Source organism: Vicia villosa, unplaced genomic scaffold (genome assembly GCF_029867415.1).
Source record: "Vicia villosa cultivar HV-30 ecotype Madison, WI unplaced genomic scaffold, Vvil1.0 ctg.000747F_1_1, whole genome shotgun sequence".
NCBI classification, from domain to species: Eukaryota; Viridiplantae; Streptophyta; class Magnoliopsida; order Fabales; family Fabaceae; genus Vicia; species Vicia villosa.
In genome coordinates this window covers 275710-297656 of record NW_026705336.1, presented here as the reverse complement: position 1 = coordinate 297656, position 21947 = coordinate 275710, and the positions used below count along the sequence as shown (strand labels likewise).

At 32.7% G+C, this 21947-nt stretch overlaps 2 protein-coding genes and 1 pseudogene across 3 annotated transcripts; 1 reads left to right on the top strand and 2 right to left on the bottom strand.

Annotated features, from left to right (window-relative positions):
- Positions 1-232: 232 nt before the first annotated feature.
- LOC131630888 (copper transporter 5.1-like) lies at positions 233-998 on the top strand. Its single transcript, XM_058901631.1, has one exon. The coding sequence runs from the start codon at positions 431-433 to the stop codon at positions 857-859; it is 429 nt and encodes a 142-aa protein (XP_058757614.1). The 5' UTR covers positions 233-430; the 3' UTR covers positions 860-998.
- A 6232-nt stretch (positions 999-7230) lies between these two features.
- Positions 7231-13631, bottom strand: LOC131630916 (G-protein coupled receptor 1-like). 2 transcript variants are annotated; one of them, XR_009292553.1, is made up of 10 exons: positions 13294-13631; positions 12013-12044; positions 11747-11916; positions 11370-11471; positions 10488-10585; positions 10340-10396; positions 9627-9770; positions 8710-8780; positions 7626-7819; positions 7231-7519 (listed from the first exon to the last, which is right to left on the bottom strand). XR_009292553.1 is itself a non-coding variant. In XM_058901661.1 (9 exons), the coding sequence occupies exons 1-9, from the start codon at positions 13474-13476 to the stop codon at positions 7714-7716; spliced, it is 963 nt and encodes a 320-aa protein (XP_058757644.1). In that variant the 5' UTR covers positions 13477-13630; the 3' UTR covers positions 7231-7713. The 2 variants fall into 2 exon arrangements, 1 of the variants encoding a protein (XP_058757644.1); XM_058901661.1 differs by having other exon boundaries at positions 7231-7819; positions 13294-13630.
- A 2986-nt stretch (positions 13632-16617) lies between these two features.
- LOC131630915 (serine/threonine-protein kinase RIPK-like) lies at positions 16618-19072 on the bottom strand (annotated as a pseudogene).
- Between the last annotated feature and the right edge of the window lie 2875 nt (positions 19073-21947).

Here is a 21947-nt window from a genome sequence, read left to right as displayed (position 1 = left end):
AATTTTTTTAGACGTTATTTTAGACTAATCTGTGAAAAAAATCAATTAAAAATTTTAATAAAAATATTATGTTTACCTAGAAAAACCACAAAGAATCTACGGAGAAATCGAAGTATTTTGTACACCGGTACATTTCATGTTTTTAGCAGTTTGAAATTCCTAATATAGCCTTGGAAGCATTGAATTAATTGAACCGTAACAAAGGCAAGGTGCATCGAGTAAAGAAAGGCAAAACCGTAATAAATGACAGATCGAACATCGATCGTAACAACGTACCGATTCAACTAAACGTCATAACAACGAAAGACACTTCATCGAACACCCTACAAAAACACCCACAAAAGAAAATTCTAAACCCTGAAATTTTCAAAACATACCTTGCGTTGTTTTCCGACACTGATCGGAAATTTCTGAAGAACTTTATTCGAAGATGATGCACATGACTCTGTATTGGGGAAAAAACGTGACACTTCTATTCGATTCGTGGAAGACGGATTCATGGACGAGTTATCTAGTGAGTTTGTTCGCGTGTTTTTTGATTGCTTCTTTCTATCAGTATCTGGAGAATATTCGGATTCGGTTGAAGTTTTTCTCCGGTGGGAAGGGGGAATCTCCGGTGCCGGAGAATCAGGCTCCTCTTCTGGGGTTGAATAAGGTTTCTAGAAATAAGGTTGCGGAATCGGTTTTGTTTGGTGTGAATTCTGCGATTGGGTATTTGTTGATGTTGGCTATAATGTCGTTTAATGGAGGGGTTTTTGTGGCTATTGTTGTTGGTTTAACGATTGGTTACTTCTTGTTTAGGATTCAGGGTGAAGAAGATGCTGCTCTTGTAGTTGATAATTCTTGTGCATGCGCTTAGTTTGTGGGTTTTTGTGGTGCGAATTTATTTCATGTAATAGTGTTTGTGAATCGATAAATTTTTCTTCTATTTTTTGTGACTTCACTGTTGTATTTTACTCTGTATCATCAAAATTAAATACTAGTAATAATTGTTGGAACTTCATGTTCTTGGTTCTTATCAAAGTAGCAATTGTCTTTTCTTTTCAATTATCAATGTAGTGGCGTTGCTAGAATCGTAAGCAGAAAATGAGTGTCAAAAATCTGTGCTTAATTAGGGTGCTAGTGTGGTTTTCCTTTAATCTGTGTACAGATGATTTGAAGAAGATTCTTCAAATGTTTGCTCCTCCAAGGAAAAAGTGTAATTATCGTAAAAAAACAAATGGCCAAGACAATTTTATTTTAGGACAGATTTGGCCAGCCAGAAGCCAGAAACAGACAGGCAGGGGAAGGACACAATGCTTCCGGTTGTATCAAGCAAGTCTTTTGTTTAGGTCGCCAAATGGATATGGATATAACCACAAAGTAACCCTCAAATCATATGATAGCTGTGGGAGAACAGAGAAGAAGAATGAATGACGGAAAAACGCTACAGGCACAACTATTTCCGGGGATTTAACATGCCACCCCTTGAATTGATTGTATCCGACACCCCCAATTTTAACTCAATTTTCAAATTGCCTATGGGCGTGCGAAAACGAAATCTACTTTTAATATAATAAAGTACAATACATATGAAATCCTTTCAATAACCCTCTAATCTTTCAATTTGAGGGTGATAATCGGAAACACAACGGTAATTGCATATACTTCAATAATTTAATTAAAAATATTTATTCCTTAATCATTGCATTACTTTTCAATTGTCCAATTTCTTTTTCATAATTAATATTATTGTCATGCTTTTGTAGATAGTTGTGCAAATCTGCATGGAATACAGCAATACTTAATTAATTTGTAGATTTTTTATATTAATAATTGGACCGTTGGTTTTCCCCAAATATTGTTTCACGCGTAAAACAAATTATTTTGGCATTTCATCACTTCCAACACTTCCTTCTCATTATATAGAAGGACAATCAACAAAACAAAAAAACAAAAAGTAAAAAAATCCTTCGCTCTCTCATTCGGTTCTCCCAAAAAATTTCTCTTCCCCACTGCTGCAAACAATATTCCTTCATCTTCCTCTCAACTCACCGAACCACCTCCACCCACCGTGAATCACCGTAACACCACCCCAAACTCCATCGTAAACCATCCTAAAACCCAGATGAAGATAATCTTCATCTTCAACCTCCCCCAACCGCGAACCCCCGTAAATCACCCTCCAACAACCCAGAAAGTGCTGCATCCAGATGAAGATCTTCAAGATCTTCATCTTCTACCTTCATCCAACTTTGAACTGAACCCAGAAAACCACATGAACCCTAACCCTACGATGAACCCTAACCCAGAAAGTAAGAACCCTAACCCCAAATAAGAACCCTACCCCTTTGAAAACCCAGACAACAAACAACAACATGCAACCAAACAACCCTAAGCTAAGTTCGATTTAGAAGTTACCTTATATTCTTGAATTATTGGATCGTGTTGGCTCCTCATTCTCCTTCTGATTTCTTTCTGTGTGTGTGATTTGCAGGTATGAAGATGAAGATCGAAAGTTGTGCGTATTCACGGCGGCGCCTCAAATTTTCCAGAAAATTCTCTCTAATTCCTCCGTCCTCTTCTTTAGTTTAGGTCCTTAGTTTATATAGTCTAGGGTTAGAAATTGTTTAGGTTAGATTAGATTCATGATTTGATTTCCAATCTATTTGTAATTGATTCGAATCTTTCAATAAATTTTTTTTTATTTTGTTAAATTCTGATTTCGTTTCAGTTATTTGATTTGATTGTATTTTATGATTGTGAGTTGATTCAACTTTGGGCTTGGATCTTGATCAGATTAGGGTTTGTGTGGGGCGGCGCCGCTGATGGAGGTGGGGGTTAGGGTTTCGAAGGTTGAAGGAGAGTGAACAGGATCCGGGTCGGTTTGACCCGGTCCACTACTCCTGGAGCGTTTGGCCCAAAAATGGATCCGTGGCCTACTACCTTGATCCGGAATGCATACACAATCTGGCCCACTCTGCTTCATTAGTCTTAATCCCACTTAATATTAATTAACCCAATAACTAATAATAAACACCTGATAATGATACTGATGATGAAAAAAAACACAGTTATTTAGTAATAATACTAATATTAATTAGAATACTGATACAAATTAAATTAATACCAAAATTAACTAAAATGCTAACATTAATTAAATTAATATTAATACTAACTAAGAGGCTAATAATAATAATTAAATTAATATTAATATTAACTAGAAAATAAAATAAGAAAATCACCGTCCTTGAAATAAAATAAGAGGCTAATAATACCAATGTTAACCACCGTCCTTGAAAAAGTCATTTAATTTTATAAAATAAAATAAGAAAATCAATATTAAAATATTTTTGAATTTATGTTTAAAATATAATGGATTAATATTTTTTATCTAATATAATCATTACTACGATATTCTAAATATTTAATTTCAAGTTTTAATATATTGATTTAATTTTATTTCATTAACTTTAATTGTTTTTAATCAATATTGATTTTTTTTATGCTTTTGATACTATTATTATCTACTATTATTATTTACTATTTTAATTTAAAAAATTAAATTTGCTTCATCGTTATTACTGCCTTAAACATTTTTTTATATGATCAGGGCAAATAATTATGTCGACAAGTTAAAAAAAATCAAAAACTAAAACCATCATTACATTTATGTCATGATTAATAGTCTGATTTAAGATAGTATATTTATTTTCAAAGTAATCATTAAGAGGTAGTAGTAGTACCATGATTACCTATTATAAGTTTTACTAAAAAAAACCTATTATACCTTTTACTAAAAAGCCTATTTTAATAATTTTATTTATTGCAGACCATTCATTAACGTATTGATAAAATCAAATTCATTATGACCTGTCTCCACAATTCCAATATTTAAAAGTAATCATTATGATTAATTAATCCTAAAAAGGTGGAATTCAAATAACTCTCTATACAATATCAACAAATGACATTAATTTTATACAATATTTAATAACTAATGTCAACTGTTTATACAAATTTTTTTATAAACAAGAAATAATTTACTGTTGATACAATTTTTTTTATAAACGGTAATAAATTATAAGTATTTTTATAAACGGGAAAAAGCCAACTGTTTGTATAATTTTTTTTTATAAAACGGGAAAGAGTTGGTATTGAATATCTTATTCTTTAAAAACTTACTCTTTATTATAAAATAACTATCTTATTTGTAAAAAAATTAAGAGAAATAATTATTTAATATAATATTAAATAATTTTTTTAATTATAATATTCATTTCAATTACGTAAATTTATTTTTTTCCCAAATTCAATTACAAATAAAAATATACTATGTCAACTAATATATTATAGGTAAAATATATAAACAAGCCTATAATATAAAATTTCTTAAATTTTAAGATAGTATATTTATTTTCAAAGTAATCATTAAGAGGTAGTACCATGATTACCTATTATAAGTTTTACTAAAAAAACCTATTATACCTTTTACTAAAAAGCCTATTTTAATAATTTTATTTATTGCAGACAATTCATTAACGTATTGATAAAACCAAATTCATTATGACCTGCCTCCACAACTTCTTGGGAAACCTACACACCTCTTATAAATAACATTGTATATGAACCGTGTGAACGCACGGGTAAATGATTTCTTAATTATTTTCTTTATTTTTTTACTCAAATATACATTTTTCGACGGGACAAAGCTACTTAATGTGTATATATTTTATTTACATTTTTAACCATCATTATATTATATTTATTTACAACTATTATAGATAAATGCTTAATTATTTCCTTTATTTTTTATAGGTACATATTAACCTATAACGGTGGAATTCAAATAACTCTCTATACAATATCAACAAATGACATTAATTTTATACAATATTTAATAACTAATGTCAACTGTTTATACAAATTTTTTTATAAACAAGAAATAATTTACTGTTGATACAATTTTTTTTATAAACGGTAATAAATTATAAGTATTTTTATAAACGGGAAAAAGCCAACTGTTTATATAATTTTTTTTATAAAACGGGAAAGAGTTGGTATTGAATATCTTATTCTTTAAAAACTTACTCTTTATTATAAAATAACTATCTTATTTGTAAAAAAATTAAGAGAAATAATTATTTAATATAATATTAAATAATTTTTTTAATTATAATATTTATTTCAATTACGTAAATTTTATTTTTTTCCCAAATTCAATTACAAATAAAAATATACTATGTCAACTAATATATTATAGGTAAAATATATAAACAAGCCTATAATATAAAATTTCTTAAATTTTAAGATAGTATATTTATTTTCAAAGTAATCATTAAGAGGTAGTACTAGGGGTGGCAAAACGGGCTGCCCGCCCCGCCCGCCGCCCGCCCCGCCTTATGCCCGCCATAAAACGAGCGGGGCGGGCATGCCCGCCAAGTAAAATGGGCATAAAAGTCATGCCCGCCCCGCCAAGATGGCGGGTTGGCGGGCGGCGGGCTTACCCGCCTATTTTTATTTATATTTTTTTAATAGATTAATAGGTTTTTTTTACCTTTTAATTAAACTTTTCACTTATTTTTTAAAACAATTTTTTTTAAAAATAACATTTTAAAAAATTTACTTAAAAAAATATTACATATATTTATAAATAAATGTATAAAATAAACCATCAAGAATTAAAATTACTAGAATTAACTAAAAAAAAGTGAGTTTTGGAAGAGAGGCGGGTTTTGGCGGGCGGCGGGCTTTGGCGGGGCGGGTATGGCGGGCGGCGGGTTTTTGCGGGGCGGGCTTTGGCGAGCGGCGGGCCTAAAATCCCAACCCAACCCGCCATTTGTTGGCGGGTGGCGGGCCGGCCCCGCGAGCCACGGCCCGTTTTGCCACCCCTAGGTAGTACCATGATTACCTATTATAAGTTTTACTAAAAAAAACCTATTATACCTTTTACTAAAAAGCCTATTTTAATAATTTTATTTATTGCAGACAATTCATTAACGTATTGATAAAACCAAATTCATTATGACCTGCCTCCACAACTTCTTGGGAAACCTACACACCTCTTATAATAACATTGTGTATGAACTGAACGCACGGGTAAATGATTTCTTAATTATTTTCTTTATTTTTCTACTCAAATATACATTTTTCGACGGGACAAATCTACTTAATGTGTATATATTTTATTTACATTTTTAACCATCATTATATTATATTTATTTACAACTGTGATAGATAAATGCTTAATTATTTCCTTTATTTTTTATATGTACATATTAACCTATAACTGATATTTTTGGAAAAATAAATCTATTAAATATATTGAAATTTTTATTTAAAATAAGTAAAAAGATTTCAAATGCTTATAATAATATAGGGGTATGAGTGACAATAAACAAAATTTGGACAAAAAGTTTGGTACCTGTTACCAAATCAAATAAATATAATCACATATATTATATTTATTTATTATTTATAATATTGTGCAATACGTGCGAACGCACGGGTAGATGACTACTCACGATAGATTATAGCTATATTGTATAATGTGTGCGTTACTTAATTATTTTATTTATTTTTTCTACTAAACTATATATTTCTAACTAGATTAAATTAATATTTATTTGACAATTTTAATTTCAATTGTTTTTTATTTTTAATTTGTGTATCTTTTATATATATATATATATATATATATATATATATATATATATATATATATATATATATATATATATATATATATATATATATATATATTTATTAACCATCGTTATATATTTATTTATTGTTTATATCGACTTTACGTGACCCGTGCGGGCGCACGGGTCCTTTACTAGTTTCAGATAAATTTTTCAAAATTTCTGGTATGAATTTTTTTAAAATTAAAAATAAATATTTTTTATACAACTGGAAATTTCAAAATTTTAAATTTACAATAATTTTAAAAAAGTACTGTAATTTACCGAAAATTTCTGATAGTGTAAAAAAAAAAATAATTGTCAAAAATGAACTACTAGATTTTTCAAAAAATCCCATAATTTTTTCCAGTACTTTTTTGAAATATATGGCAAAAATAAATGTCAATTTTTTTTTATAAGGACATAAAGTAATAGGAGGGTGCCAAATATAATTTTGAGGGTAGCATGTTAAATCCTCTCTATTTTCACACTGATGTATGTTTCTAGTTTCTACCGTTGGCAGTTAACCAAATAAACGACCCATCAAATTGAGTTGTTTAGCAGATCATAACAATCAGAAATTAAACCAAACCTCTATAAACACGAATACAATCAAGGAAATGTTCTATGGTAGAAATTATAAGATACAAGAACATATACACTAAAGCATGAGGTTAATAGTTGTTAAAAGATGAATTATGACATGAGAAGTTGTTGAGCATGAGGTTAATAGTTGTTAAAAGATGAATCATGACATGAGAAGTTGTTGAGCCTTTCCGGAAAATATAAAAGCGCTGCAGTCACAATGGTCTTCAGTTTGAGGATATTAAAAGCATCCACACGAACAGGTCCATACTCTGATTAGTTCGATAAAAATCATCATCAGTATAAATTCATAGTGTGAAAGTCATTTTTCATGTAATTGAAGCATCTGAGCAACAAATAACCCAGAACTGATATTGCCTGCAGATCCAGTGATGTCTAAAAACAGCCAGCAACTCTGAAAACATGAAAACTGCCAAAATAAGATATGGAATATCATGTTAACACACTATGGTTGATCTTCAGTTTTGAACATGGTGAGTTCACTTTCTTGTGATAAGCTCTTGTACTTAAAACTGTTAGGGAGCCATCTGTGCAGTCTCTCGGGCCATAACCTGACACCCAAGACAGAGAGAAGCAAATTTGGTCATTTATTTTAATTAAATGTGTAAGGAAAAAGCAAAAACAACAACTGCAAGTAAGCCTTATCCAATTAAATAGAGTTGCCAAAATCAATAATAACAAAGCCTTATCCACCCCTTCAAACTCAACACAATGAAGGTGTTGGAGGCTGCAATTAAGGCAAGCCAAATGCCGCAATTAAGGCGACTAGGGGCGGACTGCAATGAAGGCGGAAATTCCAACACATCCCTCACGCACGGGCCTCAAAGAAACCAGAGCGTGGACGATGCAAGAAGCCCAACAGGTGATCTAGGATAGGCTCTAATATCATCTTAGAATTCGGGTTGGGTCTAACTCATCCCAACAAAACCGGCTTGTAGGATGGGGATTACCTCCACTTATAAGCACAACACAGGTCATATCTCTAAGCAATGTGGGACTAAATCCACCCTTCAAACCCAACACAATGAAGATGTTGGAGGCTGCAATTAAGGCAAGCCAAATGGCGCAATGAAGGCGGCTTGGGGCGGATCGCAATGAAGGCGGAAATTCCAACAGAGATGAAAAAGAAGGCGTGTCTGAGTGTTTTACATCACAATCAATATCCGACACTAGTATAACACATGTAGAACACAAGTCGGACAATGATCCAATGGTCGAAATACAATTATTTCTTGGCTCTCTGACACATTTGAAGTCAAGACTTTGACATCTAGTTGACAATTTCATTCAGCTAGACATGAAAAGGAACAAAAATGGCATCTATAGTTTGGAACATGTAATTAATGAGGATGTTGACTGACCCAGAGAACTACAGGCACAAAGAAGAGATGATAGATTCACTTGGAAATTTCTTTGAAAATAGAATAAAATCAGGACTCACTTATCCAGTCTTTCACAAATTGCCCGACGAACAGAAGAATTGAGGCCATAAGCAATTGAGTTAAAGAGGCCCTGCAATAAATAGACAAAAATGAGAAAGTTTATCAAGATGCCACAATAGTATTTTTCACAAGGTAGCAATTGATGTTCACTCTTGGCACAAATTTGAACCAAAGGGATACCAAGTACATAAACTGAAAAACCATTGAACAATTCCGTAAAATGGAAAGCAATTATCTGCAGTTATGCCATGGAATTACCTTGTGTATAAGTTTAAAAAGTTTGCAAGTGCTAGTGCAACTGGAGAAGTTTCTATAATAATTACGAACTCAAAATCATGCTATGGATGACGCGAGGTTGAAAACTAAAATTTCTTAACTTGCCATCTCCTCTAAAACCATTGTGATTTTATCCTGGTCTACTAGTGTTTAAATTGCAAGAATTAAGCTCCTTAAGTTCAAATGCAAAGAAAAAACAATGACCCATGATAAGATGCTGTAAGCTTTTTACATTGAATTATATAAAACCACTACAAAACTAAGACAAACTTTAACTTTTTTCACTTACACAAACACTGGGAAATGCCCCTTATGAGTCAGTAGAATGCCAGCAAGGCACACATTGTTTAAATTTTTATCTTTTTTTTAAAGGGAAATGCTAAGCACTCTTTAAGTGCTTAAAGTGGTAAGGTTTTTTGGAAATGTGTGTAAATATATCAAATATCAACTATTTCAAATGCACCTGGATAACAAATCAATGCATTTGAATATATTATTAAGATATTGCTAAGGAAGATCTGATATTCCTGATTATTGGAGAAAGTAAAATGTTAACAAATGCGCTTTACAAGATGAGCAGAACTGACAATAGATTAGTAAGGAAGATAAAGCTGAAAACAAAATGGATATTTGTAGTTACCATAAGGGCGGCCGTTCCAACATCAAGAAATGAGAGCCAAAATATCTTGTGGTTAGGTTCAAGAAAATCATGAATTCGGTTAATAGTGCCAAAAGCCCATGATCCTATTAGAATTAGTGGATAGTACCCCCATCGGTTCAAAGCCTGCAAAGCAAAATCCAAACTCAAGTATTGATCAATTACAACAGAGATGCTACAGGCAAACAACACATATTGGTTCAGGCATGGATGTAAATATACTCATGAAAATCCAAACAAATAAATGAAAGAGTTGGGCCTCTCTAAACAGCATTAGAAACCATAGAAAAGTGTTAAATGTTAATTTTTTTTCAGTGAAATAATGTGAGGAATACATTATGACAGAAACATTTGTGAAAATATCCTTTCATTCCCAAAGTAGTCAAATAAGGCATTTGAACAAAATACACATATTACAATGGGCACGCCACAAAATAAAATGTAACAGGTCAAATATGAAGTAGCTAGATATAACAGAAAACTTATCTAGTGATTTTCTTTTATTTTTGGTTGTACTAGACTCACACAATTTAAAATTAAATCCAGAAAAAAATATGAAATATTTGGAAAGAAGAAAAGCAATCCCAAGAGATCTTCTAATATACTCTAAAAATGTTTATATGATATTATTTCACGAGGTATTTTATATAGTCTAACAAAAACATAAAAAAAATAAAAAATAAGTATATATATACCCTCATGTTGTCTCTTGAATCTGAGACATAAGATTGGCCTGACATGCCAACTGCCATCTGAAATTTTACAAGAAACAGTCTCAGAAAGTGACTGAACAAGCTATTTGTTCTTAGTTTGAAAAAAAAAACAGCAAAATCAGCTACATACACGGGTTGCATTATTCAGCATGCGTATAACTTGCATGTATGTAAGCCCATTATATAGAATTGCACCCCAAAGTGGCAAGTAAAATGTAATAAAATGAACTGCCTGCATAGACAAAGGAACTTATTTTTAGATGACACAGGTAAAGGAAAAATTACTAGAGTATTTTGATTAGCAAAATACACATACAAATGCAGTAGATATGCAATCCAAATTTTCAGAAACATTGGCAGTGTCTGTTGTTAGTCTGCTATCTTTAATATTCACCAACATTGCGACCTTTTCTTGGATATTGACATAATGGGGACCATCCTAAGCACTTCACAAAAATGCCGATTGAATGTTGATAGAACTTTTAAATAACAGAAAAATTTGCTCAAGTGAATTTTTAGCAGTTGTTAATTTTAGCTGCTTTGCATGTTAATCAACATATTTTTTTTGAAATTTGAAGGTTAAAGTAAAGAATTGCAACATGGAAACCATTCCTACCATAGTTAAACAGGAACTTACTTTAATTTCCATCAGTGAAAGGAAATTCCTGACTTGTGGTTTATTTTGATTTTCCTCAAAAGTTTAATGTTTTATTTTCTCCATGACAGCATAGCTTAATACGGAGGTCAAATTGTTGTTACAAATCAATCAGAGGCCAATAACACTTAAACCCCACTAAAGTTATGCAACAAAAGTTTCATTTTTCAGAGAAGTCAATTTACATTTAATTTTCAGATTTTAAAGAATGAAAACTGCCCCATTGCAGGAGGCCAAGCCTCTCTTAATGAATTAACTGCTTCAAATATCATGAGTAAAACCATATTAATGAGGCAAAAAACGAATTTATAAAAATAATGGGGCGGGAAATGAATTTTAAAAAATTCCTATTACAACTTGCCTTCCCTGTGCGACCTGTTTGAGTCCAACACACTGTACCAAAATGATGTCTGTGGTCATTACCGAAGGAGCGCATGACTGTCATAACCAGCGAAGTACCTGTCAAAAGTTATGAATAAAAACGTCAAACGTGCTCTCTTCAATGCATGTTGTGAATGGAATTGTACAAAATCAAGACTGTAGTTGAAGGTCGTCCGACTATTTATCTATAGCCATAGGCCAAAGCTATTCCATCAGCATCAATTCGTACAAGAAATTCATTTTCAAACTAAATGTCATGGGACTGGTCTGTCACATGACATGGAGATTATCGTAAAAACGGGCCATTTCTCCAAGCTACACTATTAAAGGCTGATTCATCGATAGATGCATACCCCAGACATATAAATGGAACATGCCCTCCAAATCTTCAACATCTGTTTTGTGTTTTACAACAGTGCGGTGCAAGGTAAAAGCAATTGTTGTTGTCCAAAGGAAAGATGCCACGCAAAAGAAATGTGAACTGTATCCTTGAGCATAACAAAAGAAACTTTTGGATGGGTCCCTGTATAAAAATGAAACTTCTATCAATCACATGACGAACAGCTTCAGTTGATACATACATTTGAAGAATGTTGCACTTTTGATCTAGCAAGTATACCCTATTATGCTGAAGAAACTGCAAAGCATATCCTGCAACAGGCGAAAGTGTCATCAAAGAGCATTATCGCATAGAAGAAGAGGACATGACAAGACCAATGCAATAGCTGATCATCTAATGCAAATGAACATACATATATGATTCCTAAAGGAACTACTTCTCAATTGTAAAACATATAAATTCAAATTAAAGTAGCTAAAGGGAGCAAATAACAAGAAACAACAAGTCAACAACCAAGCTTTATCCCACTAAGTGGGGTCGGTTACATGGATCAACTTGAGTCATACTGTTCTATTCAGGACCATGCTTCTATCCAAATTGTTAAACTCGAGATCCTTCTTAATAACTTCTCTTATGGTCTTTCTAGGTCTTCCTCTCCCTCTACTTGTTTGACTTCTCTCCATCTGACCCACTCTCCTTATAACAGAATCTACAGGAAAGATTACAAAAATTGGTATCTCCTTGACTCAAAAATGTTTACTTAAAACCTAATAGTTTTCATCAACCATATGTAGGTTTTATAAGTTACCATCGCCATTGAAATCAATAATAAGGTAACAGCTGATAAGTTTTACAACATATTGAATATAGAATCTTACTCTAATCACTGGCATCTGGCACTTGACATAACTAATATGCCTAAAAATATGAATAAAATATTTTTGGGCTTCTAATTATTGCAATAACAAAGTAAAACCCGGTACAACGGAAACTAAGCTAAAATGGAGGTAAAATAGTCTCCCCGAGATCCAATCTTGGGATTAAGCAGTTCTTAAATAAACTCAGTGTAAGTAAAGATAATATTCTTGACCATTAGAAACCTAAATAGTTCTAAATTGCAGACTGCAACCGCAATAAAAAAGTATTATAGATTTCTGCAACGAAATTGCACTTGCACCGGACGCCTTCATAGCATATTGCTACAATATCAAGGTTTGCAGTATAACCACAACTACAACAGCAATTTAGAACCATACTCCTAACCAAATTCAAGCTCTAGTTAGAATTACATTTGAAATTTAGTGAATTTGCTTAAACCTATCTTCAGCGCAGTGAAAACCTAACTGATAAATCTCCAAATACTCATTTCTGTTGTCATTCGTTCCAAAATCTAACTGATTCATTGCGTCAATAAGAAGCAACAACTAGATGCTAACTACAAAGTTAAGAAACTAGATTGAAAACAACATAACCTAATAAAACATTAATTCAAAGCAAAATTTGAAAATATAAAGAGGAAACACAGTGTTATAGATCTGAGAGGAGGAAAAGGATGCATACTGCGAGTGCGAGATAGAAAACAAGCTTGAAGGAAAACTTGCGGAGCTCCTTGAAGAGAAGGTAGCATAGTACAATGAAGGTGGAACCAGCCAAAGAGAGGCTCGACGCGCCGACGTTCACTGCTGTAAGAATCTCGCGATTGTACGCCGTTAGAGTGCTGCCGACGGCGACGGAGGTCGCCATTGAGCAGGAGGAGTTCGCGATCGCCGATCAACTTGTTCGTTCTCAGTTCCAGTTGAGTGATTCACTGATTATTGGAAATGAAAAACAAAGGTGAAATTGAAATTTCTTTTTTCTCTTTCTTTTTTGGTTTTGTGAAAATAGAATAATCAAAAGAATCAAATTTCGATTGGTGATTACATCATTTGGGTTTTTAGGCATATGTGTGTTTTTAAATTTGTCTCTCTATTTTCGTAAATGTACACCTGAAAGATTTTTTTTTTATATTTGCGTAAAAATCTTTCGTCGATATATATACGGAAAATTTCCTTAAGTATATCTACCGAAAAAAACACATACTAATACATAATACCTAAAAGCAACATTTGTAACGATAAAAACAACATTGATTAAAATCGACATTAGATCGATAATTTCAACAGCAAATTAAACATTACATTTCAATAGCCGGTGGACGCTTGCACATCTCTAAGATTTGCTTGACCGTTCTTTACATCGTCGCTACGAACTCGAGCGGAATTTTTCTTCAAAACCGAAATACGTTCGCCACATAGCCAAAACTTCCGCTCGGTTCTTGCTCAAAGTTGTTATAAATGAAGTTCTCCGTTGTCAAATGAAGGTGAACGATACTCGAGCTTCACAATATTTCGTTTGTCATCATAAGGTAGGCGGTAGTGCATTTCGTCAATGATAACATCGAGCGAGGTGTACTGGTTGAGTTTGAACGTCCGTCTGAGTAGGAGACACTTGCGACATACCAACGGACGCTGTACTCATATTGAGACATATTTCTGTTTGTGTGAAATACAACATTAGAAACCCCAAATTTATAAAAAAACCTAGGTGAATATGGACCATCCATTTTCCGTCACATAATTCTCCGTAGGTATATCCACAGATGGAACCTAAATATTTTGTTTTTGTAGGTGTACCTACGAAAAAAAATCCATAATTTACCAATTTTGAACATTTCGTAGATTCATCTACGGAACTTTCCCTGTTAGTTTATTTAGCAGAGCAGAATTATAATGCAGGCCAAAATTTTGAAAGACATAAACACAAACTAAAAATTCCATTAGAATTTATAATTGACAAAAAAATATTATATTACAATGTTAAAGAGTGCATATATTACATTTTGAAACTACAAAACACATCAAAAGAGCTATCGCCGGCTAAATCTATTGGTGGTTCCAATTTTGACTTTTCCTTATTTGATTCATTTTCGATGTTGTTCGATATTTCGAATCCGTGCATCATATCAATAAAACGATCCGGCCACGTCTTGGCACCTTCAGTATGATGAAGCACCCATTCCGGTGACGTATGTGGTATGGGGCATCGGGGTTTCAAGTAAACTTGCACAAAATGACTCGATTTTGAAAGCCATTCAATACACATGATGCGATCATTTGGATTTGTTGGTGGTGTGGTGCGGAAGGGGGAAAAAGGTTTTCGAAAAACCATAACGCGTCAAGTCAATGCACATCTTATCATATGCACATGCAATAAGATGTCCCATTTCCGAGAATCTCATCCATTTTTACACCAGTGCGTAAGCGCTCAACCAAGGAACAAGAGCTTCATTAAGCGCTTCAAATTTAGCTTCCTCTCCATATAACTGTGTGTATGAGTCTTTATGCGTCTTCAACTCTTGGATAAGTTGATGACGGAGAAGAGTATGGCTATCCCTCCGTTACCAAGCAACCCCGAGATTGCCCGGTAACTGCAATTACCGTCCCCTACAACATTGACGATCTGCTCGATGTATTTGTACATAAAAACTAGAATCTCTCTGATGAATGAAACTTTCGGTGGAATAGGTATCTCTTAAATAATTGGAATTTTCGGCGGAATAGGTGTCGGAAGCGGTTTGCTTATGCGAGCTCCTTTGTTTGAACTTGTTTGAGATTTTTAAGATTTAGGAGTCAATGAGTCGGGAAAAAGTTTATCGACGTGCTCACAATACGAAGGAGCCCGTGTAGTCGAGTTGTCATTCGGTGTAGGCTTCAATTTTTTCTGAGCACCCTTAGTCTTAACCGGTTGAGAAGGTGATTTCAGATCAGTTGTTCTGGATATCCAATCTTCCGTAATTGTTCTTTGATGTGGAGTTTCATGTTGTCACCGACCATTTCAAATAACGGAAATCTATACTTGTTGGTCTTGTAGGTAGAATCGAGAATGAGCACTGTTGAAAACGTGTTGAACAACTTTATCAAATCTGGATGAGTCCAAAATATATCTCGGACCGTAACTCCATTGTCGCAAGTTCGGTACCGTGACACATATTTGTTATCATCCAACAATTTCAACAATTGTTGCATCTCACTTTTTTCTCCCCTATTCTCCTTATTATTACGGTACCGAATGTTATACACTTGTCTCACGTTGTCGGGTTCCTTCCGTTTCAATGTGACAAGTATATTTTTCGGTTGGACAAGATTCAAAGACATGTCACTAATACATGTCTTCTCTTCCGATTTGCGCCAAAATACACTATAATGACCTTGTGAGCATAAATCATGGTTATGCAAACCACAAATAACACTAAATTTCCACTTCTTGCTAGCCAATATAACCACGAATTTTAAATTGACACTCACATTTTCTAGTACCCATGTCGTCTCTTTTAAACTTCCTTAGAGGAGTATGGTATTTTCCGCTTTTTTTGCACAACATTGTTACGAAAGCGTTTCTTCTTGCCGTACCAATATCCGATCTTCCTAAATGACTAGTTACAAATTATCAAGGTTGAGTAGTCATTTATTAAGTTGACCGTCAATATCAAAATTTAAACTCTGACTCTTACAATATGTGAATTTTCCGTGATTATAATCATTTCAATCTACGTTAAAAATAAAATAAATGTATTAACATTGTAAATATAAGATATGACATATTAACATAATAAATTATAGGATATTTCTCATTCATTACTTTTTGTTTTTTTTAATAAATAAATTTTTTTTTTAAATCTAGAGTTTAATGGATAAAATTTCATCTTTTTTATCTTTTAAAAATAAATAAATTAAATAAAGTGAGTTCAAATTCAGGAATGTATCTCTCAAATATTATTGAGGAAACATGTACCAAAAACAAACTCATAATCTAAACCTATCATACTAATATGCCTAATGAGAAAAACAAAAATAACTATTCACATTTATCAAACTGATTGAAATCCCAAATCATCAACACAATCCAACAATAATTTTGTCAAATATATCACTTGTGAATAAAACTGATAAGTTTGTATATTCTGTACTAGATAAGCTTCAAGTCTCCAAACTATAACAATCCAAACATGTGTAATAACAATTATAACATCCATACAAAAACTTGTTTCAAGCCCTTGTACATCATCAAACCTTTACCACTTGAGTTTCATTTCATCTACTATTACTTATTCCATCTCAAACATCTTAGCTTACCTCTAATTCGATCTCAACCATTGATCAAAATGATCAAATGGCTGAGACTTTGTCACCGTTTTCATTTACAGCAACATATACAAATGGACCTACAAAAACATCATCAAAATCTTGAAGTGGTTCCAAGACCTTAACAACATCACTCATACAAGGTCTTGGATTTGGGTGATGACTCAAACATTTAAAAGCCAACATAGCAACTTTCAAAGCTCCTTTCATAGGAAACTGTCCTTCAAGTCTACGGTCTATGATTCTGTCTAGTTTCTTTTGATCTCTCAACATAGGTCTTGCCCATTCTACCAAGCTCTTGCCTCTTTTTGATTCTAAGGACTTGTCCACTACCCTTCTTCCGGTAAGCAATTCCAATAGAACGACGCCATAGCTATACACATCACTCTTTGTTGTAAGGTGACCTATATAAAATCAATCGTGGAAGAGTTAATTATTTTCAAGTTCAACCCTCCGGTTTTCAAGAAAAAGGATCAAGATAATCTTGAATTCGACCAATAGATTAATATAAATTTTAGGCGCATTTTGTTATAAAAATTCTACAAATGTAATTTTGGCCTATACATCATAGTTTTGATATTTTTATGTTTATGGTTGCGACTACATCAACCACATTTGACTTGGTCGCTTCCTAATCTTTGATATTGCAGAGAATCGAACCAGTCAAATGTGGTTAATGTACGAGGAACTAGGTTAGCATTTGGTATGTGGCATAAATACCTGTCATGATGTACTCAGGAGCAGCGTAACCATGTGTTCCCATTACACGCGTCGTGACATGTGTTTCTTCTCCTTCAGGGCCATCTTTAGCTAGTCCAAAATCCGAGAGTTTAGCGGTATAATCCTAAATTATAAGGTAGATATAAAAAAAGTTAGTTTCCTAATATGTCCACATGAAAGATGATTTTGAAGATGAAAAATGATCATTCATCCGAAACAAAAACATGAAGAAAACATAAAGGGAAAAAAATAGAAGAACATACAGAGTCTAGTAAGATGTTTGAAGCCTTGAAATCTCTATATATCACAGGCTTATCTGCTTCATGAAGGAAAGACAAACCCTTAGCAGCACCTAATGCAATTTTCATCCTTGTTGACCATGGCATAGCAGCAGCATATCCTGCTTGTAACATGTTAGAACATCAATCTCAGACTCAACAAAACATATACTAAAAATAAAAAATAAAACACACAAAATTCGATTAAGGAAACGTCGCGGCTACAATACTTTTCTATTATTCAAATTCAAGATTTAGAAAAACAACATACTTCGGAATAGCTGACTCTCCAAGCTACCTCTTGGCATGTATTCATACACCAAAAGCCGGTGTTCATCTTCGCAACAATATCCAATTAGCTTCACAAGATGGTGATGCCTTAGTTGTCCAAGAAATATAATCTCTGCCTAGAAAATAAAAATATGTTCAAAATTGATTCTCCGACTAAACAATTTTGATATTTTTAAATCTTAGCATATGTTTGATTCAACCAAAAAAATTCACGAAATATCTACGAACCACTGTGATTCTGATAGAAGCCATACTTTAGATCTTCAACAAAATCACAGTGCGCCTGTGTGTCTGTGATTCTGTCAAATTCACTGTCAATTCAAACATACAGTTAATAAGCTAACACGGTGTTTTGAGAAAACTAACCAGCCACTCTCTATGACCTTGCAAACCATCCAAATCCAAACATTTAACAGCAACAGTTTGAGCCTTTAAACCTTTTCTAACATTATCATCAACAAAACCTTTATAAACCGGTCCAAAACCGCCTTCACCCAACATACTACTCCAAGAAAAACCATGTGTTGCTTCTTTAAGCTCCTCAAGTGTGAATGCATGAAGCTTAGAACCAGCAAAGAAACTGAAATATCTTCAATAGCTTGAGTTGAACTTGAATTGCTTATATCTGATAAACATAGTCTTTGAAAAGAACCTTGTTTCAAAACATGTTCCTTTGATTCCTCCAAAGGGTTTTCACTCTTGTAACAATTTAAGATCAAGATCATGGATTTCCATGTTACCTTTTTTGTAGTCATCTATATATCTAGAATTTGTATAAAATGTACCTAAGAAGTGAGAAAAATGACATAAAAAAATGTTAATTATTGATGCTATAGGGAAAAAAAACAAGTGAAAGATGAGAAATTTTATAGTATGTGGAGTTTCTTTCTTCACCTACTACCTTATTAGTAGGGGTGGCAAAACGGGCCCGGCCCGCGGGGAAAACCCGTTTTACCCGCACTTTTTTGCGGGGCGGGGGGAGGTTTTAGGCCCGCTCTCTTTAGTATGCCCGCCCCGCCCCGCCCCGTTTTTTTGCGGGCTTTTGCGGGCATGAGCTTTTTCATTCAATTTTACTATTTTTAGGCCTAAAAGGCTCAATGCCCGCGGGCTTTCTCCGCCCCGCCCTCACTTTTTTGCGGGGCGGGGCAAGGTTTTAGACCCGCACTCTCTAATATGCCCGCCCCGCCCCGCCCCGTTTTTTCGCGGGCTATTGCGGGGCGGGCCTAAACGGGGCGGGCATGCCCGTTTGCCACCCCTACTTATTAGAGAACTTGTTTGAGATTCCTTGACTTCTTGATCACTTGAATGTAGATGATAGTGTAGAGTTATATGAAATATGTATGAATATTGATTTTTTATTTTATAGTGAATACTCAAATTCTTTGTAAGCCACCATAAAGTTAATCTATAGAATTAATTAAGAAACTTAAATTTTTTTTGACAAAATGCCTCTACACTTGTTAGTTGTTGATTATTTTAACACAAATGATTTTTTTAGGTAATAGTATTTTAATTTAACCTTTAAAATGGAGAGCCTCAAGTGAATTTATCTCTAATATTACTTATGAATGTCAAATTAGTCTTCTATTATCATTTAATCTACATACTTAAATTTTACTTAAGAAAACATTATTAATATTATTATTTTAAATAAAAAGACTATTGAATCATAAAGATATTATTGTAGAGAGAAAAGACATATCAACTATATTGGTACCACTTGCCTAAAAGAAACTATATTGGTACCCTAATATCTAATAATCACTTGAGTAGCACCACAAAATATATTAAAATAGAAATAAAAAATGACTAATGATAATTTAAATAAAAAATGACTAATAATTTCTTATAATTTAGTGAACATAAAAAATAAAAAATGTGTCATCCACTCGAGAGCACTTAGTTGAAATAGTAAGAGTCTCTTTCAGTTTAATCAGAGATCTTGAATTTAAATTCAATTTTAACCGTTTAAAGTTTTTACTCAACTCATAAAAAAATGGACTAAACGACTAATTCTAACATGTTTCATTTGTAACTTCCGACAAACATATAAAATGTTGAATTAACCTAAAAAAATTAGAGTTATATTAAATATTCTCGTCCCGTTTTACTACTCCTAAATTCTAGAAGCAAACCAACTCTTTCCTCTTTTATTTGTAGTGATTTGTTAAATTTTAAAAAAGCTTTGATCACTGTCGTATATGTTTCCATTTAATTATAGTTGAAGTAACTTGCCTACCTATTGACTTTCAATTTCGATCCTAAACAAAACATTCTCTCCCTAACCAACCTCTTCAAACATGTATGCATCTCCATCCTCCACCTTTCATTCCCTTGCCGTCCACATATTCTCCGGAACGATCGCAAAATGGAAACCTCTAACTTAATTCCATTACTACCAAACAACAATTCCATAATACACTTCAATGGGGGTGTATTTAGCACATACTACTATGTCTAATTTTAACAATAGAAATGACATGATTTGATATTTCCCATTATTCGGTAGGTAAAGATATTAGGATTATTATTGTTTGTTAGAATGTCATGATCACACGTTAGCAAATAGACAACTACACGTTTCTTTTATATTCTTACATGACTACAGTTTCTAGAACTTTGAACTTCAAGCAAGGCATGTTCATATATTATACTAATAATAGGTTTTCATATTTGAAATATTTATTTTTATTAGATGGGTATTTGTTTGTATAGAGTCGTATGTATAAAAGCAATCCAATGTGCCTACCTCAATACAACCAAGGACTTTAGAAAAGTTTTTGGATATTACTATTTTATTTTGAATCTATCGTTAAAAAGTTAATTTTAAATTAGTAATACGATTGGAAGGTCAAAGAAAAAGTTTAAAGTGTTGAACCAATTACACTAACTCACAACCACTTTCATCCCTCATGGAAAATGGATTATACAAATTACTTATAAGGGGAATCACTTTATTAATTTGTGTTTCACAATTGCATGCACTGCCCTTTCAAGTTTCAAAATGATTAATTGCTACAAATAATCGGTTTAAGAGATGAAGTTTTAAGAGGTATATTATAAGACTAAAAGCTTTTGGATGAGATGATTTAGATTTTTTATTTTATTTTTATAATCAACTGTCTCTATTTGAAAACAAAGAAAGTAACATTGTCAAAAAAAAAATTAGGCAGAGTTTTGTCGTAATCATTTAGAGTTTAAAATTAATTAGTTTGTAGTTGAAGATGGAACTATACAATTTGTATAGTCATGTTTATACAATTTTAATGGGGACTGTTGCATTGATTATGAGGTCAACTATTTATATATTTTACAATTTATCTTTATTAAATTAGTGTATTTTTACATAGTTGAATATATAATTTTTTTTAAGTGGATGAAGTAACTCAATCGGTAGTCCGGTAGTCCGGTGTGTATTAGTTGAGTTAAATGACTTAAAATTTTTTTATAGATAAATCTTTTGAAAATAATTGATATCTATTTAAAATATTAACATTTTTTTTAAAGGTATAATTAGTTTATAGATCTCTTAATTTTAACTGAAGTTTCGTTTTGATCCCCTAACTAAAAAATGTTATGTAGTAGTTTCTTAACTTCACTTCCGTTGAACTATTTGGTCCATTCCGTTAGTTTGGGTGAAAAAATGTTAATTATGGTTGAGATGGCATGACATGAATGCAAATAATATAGTGAACACTCAATTGCTGTGTTATAAGTTGTTCTAGGGTTCATGGCTTCCTATTCT